The sequence below is a fragment of the Hyla sarda genome, chromosome 6, assembly GCF_029499605.1.
Source record: "Hyla sarda isolate aHylSar1 chromosome 6, aHylSar1.hap1, whole genome shotgun sequence".
Classification (NCBI taxonomy): domain Eukaryota; kingdom Metazoa; phylum Chordata; class Amphibia; order Anura; family Hylidae; genus Hyla; species Hyla sarda.
Window position 1 is genome coordinate 112554027 of NC_079194.1, and position 23495 is coordinate 112577521.

The window sequence follows — 23495 nt, forward strand, 5'->3', positions numbered from 1 at the left end:
ATTGTGCAGCCCAAAAATTTCGGTATTCGGTATGAACCGGTATACCGCCCAGCCCTATGTTTAACCGCAGTAAAGTTTGAATTCATAGATACAGTGTAATATCTATATCATATACACTGTATATAAAGGTAAATACAGACAGAGTAGCGACAACTGGGGGGTTGGGGGGACAGGCTACGTGGTCGAAAAAGGCCAATCCCTTTAAATCCTTAGACTATAGAGCTCAGTGCATTAGAGGGAATCATGCAGTCATTTGTGCCATTACTGCTGCTTTGGCAAATGAGGGATTTCTTAATCATCCTCAGGTTTAGACAAGAGAAAGGCTGAGAGATCCCGAAGCAGATAAAAGGATGGAGGCAGCAGATTAAAGCTTCCCGCACTGAAAGATGCTGCACAGATGTCGCTGCTATTCTTAGTTTGCATCAGGATTTGACAATTCTAGGTATCAGTGAGTATTTTAGCATTGGCTCCAGATTACATGCTGCCCGCCCAGTGACCTAACGCCTATAGGTCATATACCGGAGCCTATGATGCCTCAACAAATGACACGAAAAGCAACAATGGCCCAATAATCTACAGATTTTACCTATATACTGGCAAAGATATCAGGGTCAGAGGAGTCCAAATACTTCTGCCTCTACCCAGTGTCTGACTTTATTCACTCTCCAACCTCCTTTTCTTTGACCGAAACTTTCTCCCCTTACTATGAAAAACTCCTATATAACTACCGTATTTTTCACCGTATAAGACGCACTTTTTCTTCCCCAAAACTGGGAGGGGGGAAGTTGGCGCGTCTTATACGGCGAATACACATTAAAATCCTATTGCGGCGGCGGTCCCTGTGGCCATCAACGGCCGGGACCCGCGGCTAATACAGGACATCACCGATCACGGTGATGCCCTGTATTAACCCTTCAGACGTGGCGATCAAAGCTGACCGCCGCGTCTGAAGGGAAAGTGACACTAACCCGGCTGCACCGGGAGGGACCTTACCTGCCTCCTCGGTGTCTGTTCCGTGCCGGGATCCCCTGCATGGCCGGCGCTCTCCTTCGTCGTCATCACGTCGTCGCTCACGCCGCCCCGTCATCCAATAGTAGCGGCGTGCGTAGCCACGTGATGGGGGTGACGGAGAGCAAGGATACCGGGCAGCAGAGATGTTCTGGAACAACGGGGAGACCCCGGGGACGCGGCTATAGCGATGGAGGGTGACATCCAGGGCAGCGGTGATGGGTCCGGAGGGGCGGGGATATGTGAGTATTACCTCCTACCAGTGGTCTTCAACCTGTGGACCTCCAGATGTTGCAAAACTACAAATCCTGGCATGCCCGGACAGCCAACGGCTGTCCAGGCATGCTGGGAGTTGTAGTTTTGCAACATCTCGAGGTCCGCAGGTTGAAGATCACTGTCCTATACTTTACATTGTATTCTTGATTTTCCTCCTTTAAAATTGGGTGAGTCTTATATGCCGGAGCGTCCTATATGGCAAAAAATACAGTAATCCAGACATGTACATGCTATTAATACCCAACAATGTATAAAGACTCTACAGTTACCATTGTCCTCAATCTCTTCCATCTCCTGCCCCAATCTGGTTGGCAAACATTACAATGGAATGAAGTAAGCCGCCTACGCTCCGAACCTTTCAACAGAGATGATGGCTACCTTAGCAGACCCCTTAAGCTTGCTTCTTCAATGTTGCTCTAGGTGTGCCAGAAATCTACAGAGAAAATACCATTTATTGGTAGATTTCATCCCCAAAACCTACAACTCTGCCCTTCACCATGTCAAACAAGTCTTTTCCTCTAAGATCTCCAAACTGTCTAATATTAAAATATGACCCTACAATACGTTTCACCCTCTCCTCAGTGCTGGCGGCTATCACAGATCTCCGTGGTGAAGACATGGTAAAATACGTCAAAAATAAAATCAACAACATCCGGTAGGAAATAACCTTCCAGTCTCCAAGAAGCATTGATCCTTATCCCTGCTGTTCACCTTCAGGCTATGTTCACACTGTTTTTGGGGCGCGTAAGGCCCAAAAATTGTATGAACATGGCTGCCCCTATAATAGTGTATTGGCTTGACAGAAAGACAAGCCTGGATACATCTGAGACCTCTAGCCTGAGCCAGTCATTACATAGGATTCCCATTCCCTATAAAATACTATTTAAACTTCTCACCCTTACCCACAAAGCTCTCTAATACCTCCTTACCCATCTCTGACTGCCATCCTGGCCAGGATCTCTATTGTAATCTAGAGCTGGCCATAGACATTAAATAAAGTGCGTTGAAAACACGGACTTTGCCGGACTGTTTTCATGTGTATGGTGGCCTTTTGACTCTCCCCTGACTCTTGATGTCGAGAAAGATAAAGGCCCGGAATTCTAATTTCAACATTCAACATTTGATGTGCACAGTGAGAGAAAAATTTAAGGGGTACTCCGCTGCTAGACATCTTATCCCCTAACCAAAGTATAGGGGATAAGATGTCTGATCACAGGGGTCCGGCTGCTGGGGCCCCTTGCGATCTCCCGCAGCACCCAGTGTTCTAAACAAATCCTAAGTTCCTGCGACAGTGGTCATGATGTCACAGCCACGCCCCCTTGTGATGTCACACCACGCCCCCTCCATTCATGTCTATTGGAGGGGGCATGTGGGCCGTGACGTCACGAGGGGGCGTGGCCATGAGTTCACAATAACTGTCTCCGGCTACGAGCGTTCTGAACAAAATGTTCAGAATGCTGGACCACCAGAGTACCCCTTTAACATCTCATTGTGGTCTCAGACTTTTCTTCAACTGTTCCAGTTCTCTGGAATGTGATACCCCGAATAATCAAATACATTTCCAACAGCCACAATTTTAACCATGCCCTAAACACATTTTTAGGCAGGCCTACCAAAATCCCCTAATCTAGCTTCTCTTCATTTTGGTAACCGATTTTAGAATATTTTTAGCTGAGGAAAGAACATCTACATTGTCTAAAGCTTTATGGCGGCTGGCAAAGCACAATGGATGAATGTGCCAAGTAGTAAGAAATGGGAGGTAGAATCTTATTGGTTACTATAGAAATTTTGATGACAAAAGTTGTGGTATTTATCAGTTATTTTGTTTTTGGCAGAGGCAGAAATAAAAGCCAAGTTTTCATTATTACTATCTGTTGATCAGGGGTTGGCAGTCTATTATTTGTGTATTTCTTTGACCCCTGGTATTTTTCATTTAAAGGATATGGACTCAAAAGATAGTCCATCTCTGTGATTCTTAAAGGGGTACTACCGTGCTGACAACTTATCCCCTATTTAAAGGTTAGGGGATAAGTTGCCTGATCGCGCGGGGTCCAGCCGCTGGGGACCCCCGCGATCTCGCACACAGCACCCCGCTCTCATCAGGCCCCGGAGCGAACATTGCTCCGGGTCTGATGACTGCCAATCACGGGGCTGTCTCGCCCCTGCCATAGACTTGCATTGAGGGGGCGGAGCGTGACATCACACGGGGCGGAGCTGTGATGTCACGATCAGCGATGTTCACTCCGGGGCCTGATTAGAGCGGGGTGCTGCGTGCGAGATCGCGGGGGTCCCCAGCGGCGGGACCCCGCGTGATCAGGCAATTTATCCCCTATCCTATCCTTTGTCAGCATAGTAGTACCCCTTTAAGGCAAGGATTCCACTTGGTTTTTTTTCTGGCAGTTTTTGGATATCTGCCACTGCAGTTTTTGAGCCAAGGCCAGAAGTGTATTCAAAAGGAACAGGACATATAAAGGAAGGACTTACACTTCTCCTCCCTTATGGATCCACTTCTGACTTTGGCTCAAAAACTGTAGTGGCAGATATCCAAAAACTGCCAGAAAAAAACCCAAGTGGAATCCTAGCCTTAATAGGTTTCCTAAGAAGAATCATTATGGCAGGGCACCTATGGCACTGTCTCTGACTCCTTCAATCTCTGCCCAGAGAAGAATTTTTGTAAAAATTATCCACTTGTGGCACCTCTAATTGCCTAGCAACACACGATGAAATGATTCACTGGGGGTAGTGGTGAATCTCCAGCTGTTGCATAACTACAACTTCCAGCATGCCCTGAGTTGTAGTTTGAGTAGTTAATGCAGTTTGGAATTCTATTGTGACAGCTATGTTTATGTGCAATGTAGGAGACGTACAGATTTATCTGCCTTGTAACGTGTAATTTATCTCTGTCACTTTATTACCATTTATAGCCAAAGCCCAACAATGGACGCACGGCCCTGCAACGCTTGAAGTGACCTGTTACAATGAGCTCAATGCAGAGCTCTCAGGGTTTACAGCGTCACCATGGAAACTTGTGTAGGAGTATGCCTTACTTCGGATTTTATTCACAGTTGAGTTTTATATACTTTCCAAAGCGGAAAGCAGAGTTAACCATTTGCCCTCACTTTGGATAATGGTATAAATCATGTGACATCAAGCCTGCTTCCTTACACATGGCCATAAAGGGGGTACAACTACTAGATCCCCCATTGGTAACTGTAAGTACAAGGTGCGGCCAACAGCAAGTCCATTACATGGCTTCACTTGAACATAATCAATGGGCTGCCCCACTCTATAGAGGGGGTCCTGAGCAGGGGACTCCAACTTTAGGTCATGTGGATAGGTTCTGGCCTACCTACCCATATGGATCCAGTGCTGGCCGCCTACAGCCACCATCCAGGTGCGGAAGAGGCAGAGCTGGACAGTTTCATAGAAACAGCCAAGTTTGTTGTGTTTTGCTGTTTCTGTAACAGCCTTAAAGTTCATTTGAGTTATGGAAACAACAAAGAATTGCAAGTAGAGATGAGCGAACTTACAGTAAATTCGATTCATCACGAACTTCTCGGCTCGGCAGTTGATAACTTTTCTTGCATAAATGAGTTCAGCTTTCAGGTGCTCCGGTGGACTGGAAAAGGTGGATACAGTCCTAGGAGACTCTTTCCTAGGACTGTATCCACCTTTTCCAGCCCACCGGAGCACCGGAAAGCTGAACTAATTTATGCAGGAAAAGGCAGCAACCGCCGAGCCGAGAAGTTCGTGACGAATCGAATTTACTGTAAGTTCGCTCATCTCTAATTGCAAGCTACGCAGCTTCCATAACTCCCATCCAGTTCTATGGACATTACAAATACCATGGAACACATGTGATCCCAGACACCTCTCTGCTCTGCCCCTATCTGAAGGCACTGGCTGCGTCAGTAGGTGTTGAGGGTTGGTACCTTCATCTATTAGACATTTGGACATATGCAATAAAGGTCTACAGTGGTAATAAGCCATTACGTCCTATGACCGGTCAGGGTTTACAGGAGATGAGGCACTGACAACGGAGAGCGGGCTCAAAATGTTTGGAAGCGGATAGACTGCAAGCTCTTATGTGCATTAATCTATATATCAGTATAATAAAATGCAGACATTAATTATAGAACAGATATGATAACCTGCTAAATAATCTACATTATCCTAAAATGTCTTCAATGAGTCACCAGAGAAGTTGCTGAAAATGTAAAAATAAGAATCCTTCTAGAACATTAACACCATGGTGACAGTATAGAAATATAGCTTCTTATACATCACTTGACATCTATTGCGCACCCTCTTACCACCCTAGGGATGTTTTGTCACCTGAGTAATCACGTCACAATGTATAGGCAGCGTATAAAAATACATACACATTACCAGGAATAGAAAACATCAATGCAATTGAGAATACAGTACAAAGCATATTCCTGACGTCACTCAGTATTAAATAGCACCGGTCAGGTCTAACAGGTCTCTACTTATATTCCCCATGAAATAACAATGCTAGAGCATCTTTTCAAGAACTTCTCACTGCACTGTCCCTCTATTACTACTCCTGGAAATTGATGAATAACTGAAAAATTAGAATTTACCTTGTTATTACAGTGTTTCTATTAAATGTATCAGCACTTGACGGTTAAAATCAGAGGATTACGATTATTTTAGGGGAATAGTGAAACCCAGTTGTCAATGTATATACAGTCATGATCGTAAATGTTGGCACCCCAGAAATTTTTCTAGAAAATGAAGTATTTCTGGGCAATATAAAACTCACACCTGAAAGCAGACAAAAAAGGAGAGCAGTTCACTTAGTCTTTGCATTGTGTGTCTGTGTGTGCCACACTAAGCATGGACAACAGAAAGAGGAGAAGAGCACTGTCTGAGGAATTGAGAACCAAAATTGTGGAAAAATATCAACAATCTCAAGGTTACAAATCCATCTCCAGAGATCTAGATTTGCCTGTGTCCACAGTGTGGCACTGTAGCTAATCTCCCTGGGCGTGGACAGAAGAGAAAAACTGATAAACCGGATAGTCCGGATGGTGGATAAGCAGCCCCAAACAAGCTCCAAAAGATATTCAAGCTGTCCTTTATCAGTGTCAGCGCGAACTATCCGTCGACATTTAAATTAAATTAAATGCTATGGCAGGAGACCCAGGAGGACCCCACTGCTGACAGAGACATAAAAAAGGACTACATTTTGCCAAAAGGAACTTGAGTAAGCCAAAACCCTTCTGTGAAAACATCTTGTGGACAGATGCGACCAAGATAGAGCTTTTTGGTAAAGCACATCATTCTACTGTTTACCGAAAACGGAATGAGGCCTACAAAGAAAAGAACACAGCACCTACAGTGAAATATGGTGGAGGTTCAATGATGCTTTGGGGTTGTTTTGCTGCCTCTGGCACTGGGTGCCTTGAATGTGTGCAAGGCATCATGAAATCTGGATTACCAATGGATTTTGGGTCGTACTGTACAGCCCAGTGTCAAAAAGCTGAGTTTGCTTCCGAGATCGTGGGTCTTAAAGCAGGACAATAACCCCAAACATACATCAAACAGCACCGAGAAATTAATGGCAACAAAGCGCTGGAGAGTCCTGAAGTGGCAGCAATGAGTCCAGATCTAAATCCCATTGAACACCTGTGGAGAGATCTAAAATTTGCTGTTGGGTAAAGGCGCCTTCCAATAAGAGAGACCTGGAGCAGTTTGCAAAGGAAGAGTGGTCCAACATTCCGGCTGAGTGGTGTAAGAAGCTTATTGATGGTTATAGGAAGCGACTGATTTCAGTTATTTTTTCCAAATGGTGTGCAACCAAGTTAAGGGTGCCAATAATTTTGTCCAGACCATTTTTGGAGTTTGGTGTGACATAATGTCCAATTTGCTTTTTTTCCTCCTTTTTTGGTTTAGTTCCAATACACACAAAGGGAATAAACATGTGTATAGCAAAACATGTGTTACTGCAATCCTTTTCTGTGAGAAATACTTATTTTCTAGAAAAATTTCAGGGGTGCCAAGATTTACGGCCATGACTGTATGCATTTCCAGGAGCAATAACAGAGGGATATTACAATGCAGAGTTTGAAGAGGTTATTGAATTCTAAGCTAATAAATGTAAGTAAGGCCGGACTCCCTGCAGTATTTTTGGTGGGTTGTGTCCTAAATAAGCTCATGGCTAGATATGGAGATAAGGTTGGTCATCATGATTCTAGGCATAACTTTTTTTTTCCTTCATATTGTTCTCCATTGTCCTTTCCAAAGCATTTTCCTAAATATGCAAATTAGGCTCAAGTGCCTAGGGGGTGTTCCCCAGCAAAGCAAGAGCCTAGATAAGTTCATTCCATATCCTCTTTATCATCTTCCCTGGCCCACTTGCATTCATTTACCTTATTTGACTGACAGCCACTGAGTAAAGAGGACATGGGCTGGACTTATTTGCAGAATCACAATAAGGCTTCTATCTCGGTGCTCAGTCGATGTGCGATGAAGGGCCCATTTCAGGCCAGAAATGCGTTGATGTGCTTTCAATAAACGCTACTCCTTGATATCAATAAGAGTTTGGTCTCTTTCAATTCCCTTGGTCCAGCGCTGCAAGAAATATCAGTTTTTTATCTACCTCATCTACTACTACCGATGACTCCAGGGAGTGTTCAGAAGGACTGCGAGCTGCAGGACCAAAAGACTCTACATGCGAACACAGGTATTGTGCTCTTAGCGCAACACCAAAGGGTGAGTGAGATTCATATGTTTTCTTCTTTATAACCATTGTTTAACTATACTTCACTAGGGGCGTGTGTCCTGTTTTTTTCCTTTTTTCCTCTTTTTAATGGTGCAAGGCTCATATATAGCAAGGAGCCAATATTAAAATTTAGGGGCTACTTCCACCATGTAAAGGTTAAAAATAAATAATGAATATATATTATATATATATATATATATATATATATATATATATATATATATATATATATATACATATACACACACACACACATCTCTACTATACAGTGTTCTGTAAATATCTGACGGAATAATCACTTCCCATCCCCCAAAAGCCAAGACTGCAGGCTGTGATTAAGAAGCATCATAAAGATTAGAGAGACCAGCAAGTTATCTCCAGGATTCAGACCTCGGCTGATGTCATGGTCGGATGCAATTCACAGCTCACCCTTAGAGACCCCTGTATGTTCTAGGTCTGTCTTACACAAAAGTAACAGCTATAGTTCAGGACATGCTGAGAGATAAGAAGAGACGGGACATACTTTCTCAGCACTGCTATCTCGTTCTCGATACTCGTCTCCTTCCCCTCCAAAGCTTTCTTGGGGATGCATTTTATTGCTACCAGTTTTTGGGTCTTCTTCTCCTCTGCCAGGACCACCTCCGAAAATGCACCACTGTGGATGAGAAGGCAAAGTAGTATCAGTCTCATAGGCTCAAAGATAATGTCAAGTACAATAGATTAAATAAAAGGGTTGTCAAGCATTAGGAAAAAACATGGCTGCTCTCTTCCAGAAACAGTGCCCCATCTGTCCAATGATAAGACCGGAACAGTCTTTAAACGCTTTGCATGTATTGTTATTTTAATAAAACATCCCCCGTTGCAAAACAGTCCGAACTTACCTGGTGTTACTCGGCAGCACAATCTTCAGCTGCCACCTTCCTGCTTTCTCCTCCTTCAAAGGTTATGTCTGGAATTGCACCTTAGCTCCACTGAAGTGAGTGGGAATGAGTTGCAATACCACCAACAACCTTTTGACAGTTGTGGTGCTGTGTCTACTTAAAGGGGTACTGGAGCCGTGAGCTCGTGACATCATAGCCCCGCCCCCTCATGACATCACGCCCTGCCTCCTCAATGCAAGTCTATGGGAGGGGCGTGACAGCCGTCACACCCCTCCCATAGACTTGCATTGAGGGAGTAGGGCGTGACGTCATGAGGGGGCGGGGCTATGATGTCACGAGCTCCCGGCTCCAGCGTTCGGAACAGTTTGTTCCAAATGCTGAGCAGCGGAGTACCCCTTGAATTCCAATTAGTAATGGGAGTAAAAAGTTTAAAGGAGTAGTCCAGTGGTGACTCAGTGGTTTACAACTTATCCCCTATCTTAAGGATAGGGGATAAGTTGCAGATCGCGGGGGGGGGTCCGACCCCTGGGGCCCCCCGCGATCTCCTGTACGGAGCCCCGACAGCCCGCGGGAAGGGGGCGCGTCGACCTCCGCACGAAGCGGCGGCCGACACGCCCCCTCAATACAACTCTATGGCAGAGCCGAAGCGCTGCCTTCGGCAATCTCCGGCTCTGCCATTGAGATGTATTGAGGGGGCGTGTCGGCCGCCGCCTCGTGCGGGGGTCGACACTCGCTATCTCGGCGGAGAGCCGGGGCCCCGTACAGAGAGATCGCGGGGGGCCCCAGCGGTCGGACCCCCCGCGATCTCAAACTTATCCCCTATCCTTAGGATAGGGGATAAGTTTTTCACCACTGGACTACCCCTTTAAGGCGGTGAATACTTATGCAAGGCACTTTATATCCCATTTACATGGCCATATGTAATACCACAAAACTAACACCCACAAAACATGGAGCAGCTTTAAGTGTACCTAGAGTAATGCCAAACTAGTCACAAATCCTAATGCAACACAAACCACACAGACATATCAATTATCACTGGCAGTAAAGTATTAAGGAGTAACAAGCCATTGTGGTATATAAGAAGCTAATTACAAAGGCTGGAGATGGATGGAAGACGCTCTCATCCTACATCTGGAAATAGACGGGGGATGGGCACAGCGAGCGGGAGCCAAGATCTATTCTATATTCATATGCTCTGTGACACCGAGCAGTGCGGCCTTCCCAGACGGCGCATTCATCCTCCACTGGATTTGAGCAGCCATAATTATATGTTATTTGAATCAACTATGAAAGAAGCCCAGCGCAGGCTGCAAGACAGTTACTCTAGGACAATCGCCGCACGGTTCACTGAAAGCCTGTTGGATCTGGGGGTACCTGTGACATATTGTAGAGAGGCTTAAAGAGGTACTCTGCTGCTCAGTGTTTGGAACAAACTGTTCCGAATGCTGGGGCCAGGAGCTTGTGATGTCATAGCCCCACCCCTCATGACATCACACCCCGCCCCCTCAATGCAAGTCTATGGGAGGGGGCGTGACAGCCGTCATGAGGGGTCGGGACTATGATGTCACTAGCTCCCAGCGCCGGCTCCAGCGTTCGGAACAGTTTGTTCCAAACGCTGAGCAGCAGAGTACCCCTTTAATGATCTGAGGAGACCAGAAGGACGATGAGGAGGATGTCACCACACTATCTCAATGCAAAAATGACGTTTGTTTTGTTTTATTTATTTTTTACAAATTTTATTTTAAATTTTGCAGAACATTTTTAACCAATACGTTTTAAAACACAGTCCGTTAGGGAGGACATAAAGATGCAAAAGAATGAGAAAAATTATGCAAATGACAGAAATACAACATAAAATAAATCTAGTAATCAGGAATATTGTCAGGATATTTTTTTTTTTAATGGGCACCATTAGAATCTAAAACTTTTTATATGTTAATAAACTTCATATAAAAAAAAATCTAAAAAAAAAACAAAAAAAAAACACAACACTGGGGTCCCCATACCATCCAGAACATAATCCTGTCCAGCTGCAGCATCATCTATGTCCCAGCTGAAGCACAGAGTGGGACAAAGTCTAGGAAGTTATGGTGGGAGTCACATTCCTCTGTGCTCACTCCTGTCCTATCAGACTGCAGCATGAAAACAGAGTGAAGGGGGGTTAAAGAGCAGCCTGCAGTGATTGGATGGAGAGACTCAGCACAGAACAACAGACTCAAGAAGAAGTGAAGGCATGGTGAGTGAGGGCGGGCTGAGTGCTTGCCTGAGACACGCCCCTTCCTGATCAAATATATAAGCATTATTTGTTTAGTGGGATATGACCGGTACGCTTATCAGCAGGGCCTACCCAGGCTCCACAAGTCACACTGCAGCTCAAAAAGACGATCGCATCAGCAGGCCAGCGCATGACATCGGAGGCACCGCAGGAGGTAAGTAGAGTTTTATTTTTCACTCCTGTACTATTGCAGTTCTGTGTAAATTTTGGGGGGAAAAGTACGGGGAAATGCATTTTAATTCATTAACTTGTACGCCAAACATTTGCCTAAATTTCAGTTTTTCCCACTGATCATTATTTTCATGTAATCTTCCATAAAGCGGACGTGGTTTTCAGGTTTTTCACAATCCAAGTGATTTATTAAATTGTTCACGCTGATTTTGGAGCATTTTCACAGAGAGGTTAAATTAATAAAACAAAACTATGACGCACTATTCTAGCCCCTTAAGGACCAGGCCCATTTTATTTTTGCATTTTCATTTTTTCCTCCTCGCCTTCTAAAAATCATAACTCTTTTATATTTCCATCCACAGACCCATATAAGGGCTTGTTTATTGCTTCACCTATTGTACTTTATAATTACATCACTTAGTTTACCATAAATAATATTTGTTTGGTTGCACCATACATTTTATGTGGGAAAATTGAAAAGAAAACTGCAATTTAGCAAAATATGGAAGGTTTTGTTTTCACGGTGTATACTTTAAAGGTAAAAATAACACGTTTTCTTTATTCTGTGGGTCAATATGATTAAAATGATACCCATGTTATATGCTTTTCTATAATTGTACCGCTTAAAAAAAATCTCAAACCATTTTAACAAAATTAGTATGTTTGAAATTGCCCTATTTTGGCCACCTATAACTTTCTAATTTTTCCGTATATGGGGCGGTATGAGGGCTCATTTTTTGCGCCATGATCTGTAGTTTTTATCAGTTCCACTTTTGCTTAGGTTTTACTTTTTATAATTTTTTTAAATAAAATGTGACAAAAAAAAGCAGCAATTTTTGGCATTTTTGAAAAAATGTTTTACGTTTACGCCGTTCACCGTACGGGATAATTAACAATATATTTTAATAGTTCAGACTTTTACGCACATGGCAATACCAAATATGTATATTAATAATTTATTTTTACTGAGGTTTTACCTTTTTATTGGGGGAGGGGATTTTTCAAATTTCTTTACTTTAATTTTTTTTCCTTTTTTCACTCTTTAATAGTCCCCATAGGGGACTATTTATAGCAATCATTTGATTGCTAATACTGTTCAGTGTTATGCATAGGGCATAGCACTGATCAGTGTTATCAGTCATCTTCTGCTCTGGTTAGACCAGAGCAGAAGAGACAGCCGGAGCCAGGTGAGGATACCTCCGGCTGCCATGCTGGATGATCGTATCCCCGTGGCTGCGCTGTGGGCGATCCAATCATCCATTTTAAGTACCGCACAGCCGCAGATGCCGTGATCTGTATTGATCATGGCATCTGAGGGGTTAATGGTGGACATCCGCGCGATCGCCATTACCGGCGGGTCCCTGGCTGCTGATGTACGTCATGGTGCGTTAAGTACCACGGCACCATGACGTACATTTACGTCCATTGTCGTTAAGGGGCTAGACATGTGGAAACACCAATCACACATACAGTGCTTCTCCTTATTGAACGACTTCTATTATAAGAATGACTGTAGAATATGTCCCCTTTTTACAGGAACAGCGCCCCTCTTGTCCACAGGTAATGCAGCTCAGCCAAGTGAATGGACAAGAGGGGAGCACTTTACCCCTCCACACACAGAACTTAAATGGGCACTGTCACCAACTTTATTTTTTTATATGTTGTAGTACTTATGTACTACAACATATCTCTAATATACTTTTATCATAATTTTTTTAAATTAAAATTGTTTAATTTACATTTGAAAACCGGCCACTAGGGGTCTCCCTCCTAGTGGCCGGCTTCAGCCTGGCGTGACGTCACGCCTGAAAAAGGACCGATTTGGCCAGGCATCGGTCCTTTTTCATTCAGCCTGCGCTCGCTCCCTGCCTGTCAATCAGACAGGCAGGGAGCGAGCACATTGGTTCCCCGGGCACTGGCTGGGAGGCCACACCTCCCGCACATCGCGCCGCTGCCGCCTCGTCCCCGCCGCTGTCCCTGCACGCCCGCTGCCGGACTCTGCAGTAAGTGTAATGGGGGGGTGTTGTGATGGAGGGAACGGGGTATGGCGTGGGGGGGAGGGAGACTGAGGGGACGGACTAGCGCTGCATGTAACTAATCGTTTATCTACACAGGGTGCCTCCTGCTGTTTCAATACTACAACTCCCGGAATGCCCTGACAGCCAATAGATGTCAGGGCAAGCTGGGAGTTGTAGTGATGAAACAGCTGGAGGCACCCTGTGTAGATGAACTAAGGGCGGAAGTCCCCCCCAGCAGGCATCAGTGACTTGGTGCCTGCTGGGGAAGTCTGCCTGGTAGTAAGCACACTGCCAGGCAGACAAAAAGCATTTTTAATATAGTAAAAATAAAAATTAAAAGCAGGGAGGGGGTTAGGGATAGATTGGCAATAGGCAGGGACAGAAAAAAAATAGGATGGTGGGAGCTACCCCTTTAAGACATTTTCTTTCCATTCAGTTCTCATAACTAAGAGACCCTGGGAATTTTGTTCATTGTTGCGGATTACATCCACCCTGCAGTCCCCAAAGGAGGCATTTTCCCTGGTAACAAGGTGGCAGGGGCAGTGAGCGCCTCATGTATATGGATAAGCCTCCCCTGGTGCTGCCTTGTTGCCGGCTTGCTAGCTCACTCTTGGGTCTCCCTATCTCCCCGGCTGAGCAGCAGACATCTCTATAATAAGAGCAGGCAGCTATGACTACTGATCCATATGGTTAGGATGAATGCTGCAGAGGCTTTATTTATAGCTGTCTGCTCTCTACAACTCAATGTTGTGTAATAGCCGAGGCTGAACTCACTCAGCTATAATATATATATATATATATATATATATATATATATATATATATATATATATATATATATATATATATACACACACACACACACAGGTGCAGCGCATTATAATCACCAGCGGTGACCATGAAATGTAAACTCCATTCACCCTCTTCTGTCAAGTTCTATCCTGCAGATCCAAGCTCAGACCTTTATATAAGAAAGCTGGGGGGGTCACCACCAAGGCTGCTATTATGGCTGGTTTCAGCCACATTTTTTGCATCTACATTAGGCCGGGTTCACATTCTTTTGGACATTCTTTCTGCTCAGTAATAGTCCAGCAGTAACTACTGGCTGCCTTTATACCTGAACATTTAGCATCATCGGGACCTTTAGGCTATTATTTACATGTCAGAATAGGGCTGGGAGGTATGACCAAATGTGTGCATTACGGTATTTTTTAAACTTTTTGCTGTTCCACGGTATAGAACGGTATTTCCTAGCCCCCCCCCCATATTAATTATTAGCCCACATCCCCATCGGGGTAAACACTCACATGTCACCCGCATGCACTGCCCTCCTCGTCCTGTTTGTTGTGGCCGCCGGTGCTGACCCTCTCTATACTGTGCGGTAACCCTATGCCTGGGCTGCAAAAGGTAAACAAAATAAACTTTAACGCACCTACATCGGCCTTACGCTGGGGGACGGGAACGTCGGAGAGCTGTCAGCCTATCACCAGCCGCAGCGATGTTCCGCCTCAGGCGGTGATAGGCTGAGCCCACTGTCATGTAAGAGGCCGGCTTCTTACATGACAGTGGGCTCAGCCTATCACCGGCCGAGGCGGAACATCGCTGCGGCTGGTGATAGGCTGACGGCTGTCCGACGTTCCAGTCCCCAGGAAACAAGTGAGGCCGGTACCGGACCAACGGGAGGTGTGTTAAAGTTTATTTTGTTTATTTTTTGCAGCCCTGGCATAGGGATACCGCACAGTACAGAGCAGTGGTCTCCAACCTGCGGACCTCCAGATGTTGCAAAACTACAACTCCCAGCATGCTGGGAGTTGTAGTTTTGTAACATCTGGAGGTCCGCAGGTTGGTGACCACTGGTATAGAGTGTCAGCGCCGGCGGCCGCAACAAACAGTACGAGGAGGGCAGCACATGCGGGTGACATGTGAGTAGTACCCTGATGGGGACAGCACTGGGCTGATAATTAATTGGGGGGGGGGGGGGGCAGAACAGCGCTCGCAGGTCACATAGGATTAGTTACCCGATGTGGGGACAGCGCAGCGCTGGGCCGATTCATTCATTCCTGAGGGGGAGGGGCCAAACCGGTATTGCGGTATAGGTTAAAATTCATATTGTGCAGCACAAAAATGTCGGTATTCGGTATGAACCGGTATACCGCCCAGCCCTATGTCAGAATGCTCACACAGAAAATCTTTGTGCGGACATTCTTACAGACTGCGGGCGCCGGCATGACATGCCTATGCTAGGACCGCTCTTATAGACGGCAATGTATTCCGTGCGGAGTCCACAGAAAGAATGGGCACGTGTATTCCTCCTGCAGAAACTGGAATTAGAATTTCCGTGCCAGATGTGCACGGCACAGAAGAATTCCATTGAAATCGATGGGACTCTGCTGCTGCGGGATCTCCGTGCGGAATTCCAATGCAGAATTCTGCACGGAAATACTGGTATTACGGTTGTTTGAAACCAGCCTAACGCTTACATAAGGGCTGTAACCCAATTTCTGAGTCTTGTGAATGGCATACATAAATCGTTACCAGGGTAGCGCATAAGCAAGCGGTTTATGGTGTTAAACACCCCTTGAGAAAATCACTGGTATCAGTCATCATCCTGCCAAGAATGATATTGATGTGTTCTGTGGCGCACAGCAGTGGGTGCCTTTTAATTTAAATGGCAAAAATGGCACACCTTGTGACTATGTTCTGCTTGCCATCCCATTACATTTGCATATTCCAGAAAAAAAAGTGGCCCACATGCTGTCCCTAGGTGACGTTTGGTCCATTGAAATGAATGGCTCCCGCTGCTGTATGCCATTGGCGGTCTGGGCATGCTGGGAGTTGTAGTTTTGCAACAGCTGGAGGCACCCCTGGTTGGGAAACACTGGTATAGTATATGGTGCAACATTCCTGGAGTTGGAGGATTGGTTGGATAAATACTGGCCATACCGGCAGGGTGGCCAAAATACCGGCTGTGCCGGTAAAATATCGGTCAGGTGGCAACCCTAACAAAGGAATACTAAGTCTGTATGGTTCAGCCTCTAAATATAGACAATGTTTGTATTCACTTACAGATGGCAGAGATCCTGAAAATGGTGGAAAACTGAGACACAAATGATATCAGAAAGTTTCAGAACTTCTCATTACACAACAAATAGCTGAATGCAATGGCAGCAGGGTCCACTGTCCTGTTTATTAGCACCTTGGCTTTTCTTGCTCTCTCTTATGACTAATTGTAACTGGAACCAAAAATACATCCCATTCCCAGGTGCCTGCTCCCATTATAGATGGGGCCACAGCAGACTGATCACTACGCTACAGTCATCCCAATGGAGCAGGCCTCAGCTTCAGCATTGGAGAATAACAATTATTAACTTCCATGGTTGCGTGATCTAAGAACTTCTTCAAATTATAATAAGAGATGGTTTTCCTGACAAGAGCAAGACGACTACAAATGCAGCAGAGCAGAAACTGTCATTTAAAGGGATACGCCACTAGAAAACATCAACTGCTGCCAGAAAGTTACACAGATTCGTAAATTACTTCTATTTAAAAATCTTAATCCTTCCTGTACTTATCAGCTGCTGTATACTACAGAGGAAGTTGTTTTATTTTTGAATTTCCTTACCTTTCTGACCACAGTGCTCTCTGCTGATAGCTCTGTCCATTTTAGGAACTGTCCAGAGTACAAGCAAATCTCCATAGCAAACCTATCCAGTTCCTAAAATGGGCAGAGCTATCAGCAGAGAGCACTGTGGTCAGACAGAAAGGAAATTCATAAAGAAAAGGACTTCCTCTGGAGCATACAACAGCTGATAAGTACAAGAAGGATTAAGATTTTTTTTTTAATAGAAGCAATTTACAAATCTCTTACAAAAATGTTTTCAAGGGGAGTACCCCTTTAAGGCTGGGTTCACAAGGACTATTTTGGTCAGTATTTTTAGCCAAAACCAGGAGTGGCTTGAACACAGAAAAAAGATTTGCACCTTTTTACATGCAGCTTCATATAAAACCACATACAATGCATTTGGAAAGTTTGGCCCTGGGTTCCTCCTAATGCAAGACAATGCTAGACCTCGTGGCTGGAGTGTGTCAGCAGTTCCTGCAAGAGAAAGGCATTGATGCTATGGACTGTCCCTCCCGTTCCCCAGACCTGAATCCGATTGAGCACATCTGGGACATCATGTTTCGCTCCATCCACCAATGCCACGTTGCACCACAGACTGTCCAGGAGTTGGCGGATGCTTTAGTCTAGGTCTGGGAGGACATCCCTCAGGAGACCATCCCCCACCTCAACCGGAGCATGCCCAGGCGTTGTAGGGAGGTCATACGGGCACGTGGAGGCCACACACATAACTGAGCCTCATTTTGACTTGTCTTAAGGACATTACATAAAGTTGGATCAGCCTCTAGTGTGGTCTTCCACTTTGATTTTGAGTGTGACTCCATATCCAGACCTCCATGGGTTGATAAATTTGATTTCCATTGATAATTTTTGTGTGATTTTGTTGTCAGCACATTCAACTATGTAAAGACTAAAGTATTTCATACGATTAGTTCATTCATTCAGATCTAGGATGTGTTATCTTAGTGTGCCCTTTATTTTTTTGAGCAGTGTATATTCTTAATGAAAACTTGATTCACCGTGCTCTAAACCTGGGGCGAAGGTTCCCCTTCCAACAAGAAAATGACCCTAAGCACACAGCCAAGACAACACTGGAGGGAAAACACTGTGAATGTCCTTGAGTGACCCAGACAGAGCCCTGACTTGAATCCAATCAAACATCTCTGGAGACCTGAAAATGGCTTCCACCGATGGTCCCCATCCAACCTGACAGAGCTTGAGAGAATCTGCAGAGAAAAAGGACCAAAGTTCCCAAATCCAGGTGTGAAAACCTTATGGCATCATACCCAAGAAGACCGGAGGTTGTAATTGCTGCCAAAGGTGCATTGTACATCACAATGAGTTGTGCCAAATAGAAAACGTAACTCTGCTACATCTGATAACTCTGTTACCCCTGTTGGTTATATGCTACCACTAGTAGTAAGGTTCAGGTACTAGAACTGGTCCAATCAGTAGAAGGGGCTGTTTCACTCCACTGGTGTACAGACAATCCAGAGTCTATCCAATAATCCAGAAAACAAGGATGCTAATAGTCTGGTCCACGTTACCTATCCGATTAGAACACTGAGGGATTTTATATTCCAAACGCTCCCACCATCAGTTTATGCCAAAACCATCTGATAATCTGGAATCTCTATCAATAAGGGAGGATAAGGACGAGTCTGCGGTCCAATAGTATGAATTATCCGTTATTCAGCATCCCAGGTTATCGGATGAAATTGTTCATCCCAAGAAAACCTCACAGTCTATTGTATCTGCTACAACTTTACAGAACCAGCGGAGAGGCCATGTTTGTAAAGACGTGTATTGGAGGGAGAAGGGTTAATAGTTGTCTTTATCGCGTGGTGTCTCCTATTTACTCCATTTTCCACAGCCTCTCCCTGTCGAGTTCTGCCGGATTGGAAGACTGACAAAGCCATCTGCCTCCATGGAAACAGAGAATAATTCTCATTTATTTTTAGGAAAGCATCAGAGTGATTCCAATGCATTTGAAGGCATCGCGCAGCAGAGATAGCCTGGAAGGCCCTAGTTACACATGCGTCACACCATCTAACACATCCTGTACTAATGAGCGGCTTAACCACGACAATGCCAGGAGGTGAAGAACATTCCACCAGAGTCGCCAAAAAAAGGGTGGAAATCGACAGACAGGAAGCCTTGAAAAAACAATGTGAAAACAAACATGGTGGCCAGAGATCAGTCTAGCTTGTCACGGCTTATCAGATTATGCGCCAGTATGATGTTACATAAATCTAAACATGCCATAGAAGCCCTAGCTCCATGACAGTGCCAAATTCCTGTCATCAGTTTCTGGGAAAGCTGGGTTACATTTAATCTCAATATATAATTTTCACCCCATGTCATAGCTACTGTACATCTGAGAAGCTGTTTGAAGGAGTCCTTACCCTTCTTTAACATACCTACCACCCTATGAATCCCATTAAATAGGACATTTAGGGCCTACTACTGAATTTCTTTGTGGAATTTCCTTAAAGGGGTATTCCAGGCAAAAAAAATGTTTTTATATATCAACTGGCTCCGGAAAGTTAAACAGATTTGTAAATTACTTCTATTAAAAAATCTTAATCCTTCCAATAGTTATTAGCTTCTGAAGTTGAGTTGCTGTTTTCTGTCTAACTGCTTTCTGATGACTCACGTCCCGGGAGCTGTGCAGTTCCTATGGGGATATTCTCCCATCATGCAAGGGATATTCTCCCATCATGCACAGCTCCCGTGACGTGACATCATCATTGAGCAGTTAGACAGAAAACTTCAGAAGCTAATAACTTTTGGAAGGATTAAGATTTTTTAATAGAAGTCATTTACAAATCTGTTTAACTTTCCGGAGCCAGTTGTTATATAAAAAAAAGTTTTTGCCTGGAATACCCCTTTAAACTCTATTGATCTCAATAGGATGCCGCTGCTCAGTTCACACTAAGGAAGTTCCTGCAGCCAAAATGGATACTGCCGGAAGTTAAAACATGTTGGATTCTGTCGGAGAAGTCTCGGCAGTACGCTGTAGTGAATGTGTTGACGCATTTCGGAGGTGGCTGCTGTAAGCTGAATTTCCACATAGAAATTCAACTTACAGCAGCCACCTCCGAAATGCATCAAATGCGTGGCCCTTACAGGGAATCATCAGACTGAAAATACAGTCCAGTCTGCCGCTATTGTAATATAGAGCAGGAGAAGCTAAGCAGATTGATATATAGTTTTGTGGGAAAATTTACATTATCATTTATGGCTCCTCCATTTAACTCTCTGCTCATTGTGGGAATAGGAGTCCAGTGGGTGGTGCCTGACAAATCTCTTTCATACAGGGAAGGCTGTTAGTCACTCATTAAGACCGCCCATTGGACTCCTTAGTCCAGAATAAGCAGCTCATCCTGCTCTATAACGGGTTTCTTACAGATTGAACTGCCCTTTAAGAGGAACCTGTCACCAGTTTTATGCTACCCAACCAGGGGGAGCATGAAACAAGTGCTGGCAATGGGATGCCAACACACTATGATAAAAAAAAGAGGAAAAAGAAGCGCTGCCTGTGCGGTATCAGTGGTGGTCACAAAACGATGTGAACAGGTGTGGCGCTGGCTCACCTGCTGGGGTTGTGCAAAAGAGGCACAACACTTAGAAGAGCATGGACAAAAGGGAGACTGCAGCGGCTTCCCACGCTGACTGGCAGACATGTAGTAACTGGATATGGGGAGAGAAGACTGGAAGTGGAAGCTGGATCGCTCTGTCACATAGGCGATAGGTACAAACTTGTACGATAAGGTGCTTTATTCTTCAAAACATGCAACGCGTTTCAAAACCATCAGGTTTTTTTATCAGGCACCTTGATGAAAAAACCTGATGGTTTTGAAACGCGTTGCATGTTTTGAAGAATAAAGTACCTTATCGTACAAGTTTGTACCTATCTCCTATGTGACAGCGCGATCCAGCTTCTACTTCCAGTCTTCTCTCCCCGTATCCAACACACTATGATGTACTTTAAAATGCTCGGGCATTACAAAAAAAAAAAATCATAGGTTTAAAAAAGCTGCTAGGACCTTGGTAAGTAGTCAAGGGCAGCAGTCCCTACAGCTGTTGCCCGCCCTTCCAGGCTCTAACTGATGCATCTCTCTCTATTGCCCCAATGACTTGTTATTCGGGTGCAGCCGCATTTTTTTATACAATGATTTCTCTAAAACGCCTGAGCATCTCAAAGTACATCAATAGTGTGTCGGCATCTCACCGCCTGCACTCTATGTTCACACGGTTTGGGCAGCATAAAACCGGTGACAGGCTCCCTTTGAGCCTTATCCCAATTTCAAAAGGAAATTACATCTAAAAATGATATATTTGATGGCCTGACCCAATATAGTCATTATGTTAGTTCGGGAAAGACCATGATGTTCACCTTCATGTCATCGGTAGATAAAGTAGCTTTACCAGGAGAGAACTCAACAAAATATCTTCCTGGACTTTTTTAGGTGTGACATGAAACGCTGTTTGTTAGGTTCTCTCATGATAAAGCTACTTTATCTGACAATGACAGTGCAGATAAGACCTACCAATCCCCCACCTAATAATATCAGATTTTCAGGATTGGTAGGTCTTAGGGTGCATGCACACCACGTTTTCACTGTACGGGTGCCAGATCCGGCTGGGGGAGGGGAAAATCGTGCGCTCCGTACCCCAGCCGGATCGGCACTGAAATCCATTGACTTTAATGAGCCGATCGGAGGCACCGTTTTACTCCGGTCGCCTCATTTTTTACCCGTATCCGGATATCTGACCTGACCTTATATTCATATACTTCACATGTTTAATGCATTTCTCAGCTTCCCTGTGCTTAAAAGAAAACTGTCAGCTTTCTGCCCCCACACTAACCAGTGGTACTGGCTGGTAGTGCGGGGGATGCTGATCAGTTTGATCCTTACCGTGCCCGGATCCGCCGCGTCGTTCGGCCGTAATCCTCTATTTTCGGTATATGCAGGCACCGGCTAAATGGCACTGACGTCAGTGCCGCCGGCCGCAGTGCCGCCCAGGTCATCAATATTCCTCTCCTCTCTCTTCATTACAGAGCGGGCAGAAGAGGGAAAGGCGGAATATTGATGAACTGGGCGGCGCTGCGGCCAGCGGCACTGACGTCAGAGTGCCAGTTAGCCCGGCCGATGCCAGTTAGCACCTCATTTGCATATACCAAAAATAGAAGATTACGGCCAAACGGTGCGGCCGATCTGGCCACGGTAAGGATCAAACTGATCAGCATCCCCCGCACTACCAGCCAGTACCACTGGTTAGTGCGGGGGGAGAAAGCTGACAGTTTTCCTTTAAAAGGTGTTTGCTCTATCATGCAGAAATACATTGGTTACTGAAAATAATAACTACAGAGATATATAGACAAGGAGTGAGGGAATGGATCTGCATTTTATTACACAGGAATAAAAGGAGACTGGCCTGATGCTCCATGCAGTACGAGGTCTGGCTTTAAGATGGCTTTTCACTATGTAATGAGAGTAGGAAGGGGTTAATGTGATAAACGAGGGGGCGTGGAGAGGGGGTGTCACAAAGCAGAAAAAGTGTCTATTACAATGTGCAACGGAATTTACATCCCGATACCTGGAGTAATAAGCAGTATTGGAGGGGGTTGCTAGGCAACCTGCATGTTGTGTTGACACTGGGGTCTGACTGGATGATGGGTGACCTGCAGGGGAGCCAGATCCCCGTGCTGGAGATAAAATCACACAAGGACATGGAGGGGAATCTAGATATAAAGATGCGGACATGTCCACAGAGATTAGACCCCGGAAAAATCTGCAGGGGCAATAGGAGTCACAGCAAACCAAAGGCTGTACGGACATGGAGGGGATTATAGTTGGCAACAGCTGGAGAGCCATAGGTTGGGGAACTCTGTACTGGGGGGGGGGGGGGGAGCAACTGTTGATTTGTGGAAAAATAAGATTGTTTCAAGCATGATGCTCCTTTAAACTCACCTGGGGCAAGTAACAGGTGTGGTCAATATAAAAATCACACCTGAAAGCAGATAAAAAGGAGAGAAGTTCACTTAGTCTTTGCATTGTGTGTCTGTGTGTGTCACACTAAGCATGGACAACAGAAAGAGAAGAAGAGAACTGTCTGAGAACCAAAATTGCGGAAAAATATCAACAATCTCAAAGTCCATCTCCAAAGATATAGATTTGCCTTTGTCCACAGTGCTCAACATTATCAAGAAGTTTCGCAACCCATGGCACTGTAGCTAATCTCACTGGGCGTGGACGGAAGAGAAAAATTGATCAAAGGTGTCAATGCAGGATAGTCCGGATGGTGGATAAGCAGCCCCAAACAAGCTCCAAAGATATTCAAGCTGTCCTGCAGGCTCAGGGAGCATCAGTGTCAGGGCGAACTATCTGTCAACATTCAAATTAAATGAAACGCTATGGCAGGAGACCCAGGAGGACCCCACTGCTGACACAGACATAAAAAAGCAAGACTACATTTTGGCAAACTTGAG

At 44.9% G+C, this 23495-nt stretch overlaps 1 protein-coding gene across 4 annotated transcripts in view; it reads right to left on the reverse strand.

Annotated features, from left to right (window-relative positions):
• Positions 1 to 23495, reverse strand: part of CAMK1 (calcium/calmodulin dependent protein kinase I) — a 171238-nt gene that overhangs the window by 40053 nt on the left and 107690 nt on the right. For all 4 annotated transcript variants that reach the window (XM_056524701.1, XM_056524700.1, XM_056524702.1 and 1 more), the window contains exon 3: positions 8556 to 8687. In XM_056524701.1, the coding sequence (XP_056380676.1) occupies positions 8556 to 8687 (132 nt within the window). The remainder of the gene's footprint in view (positions 1 to 8555; positions 8688 to 23495) is intronic.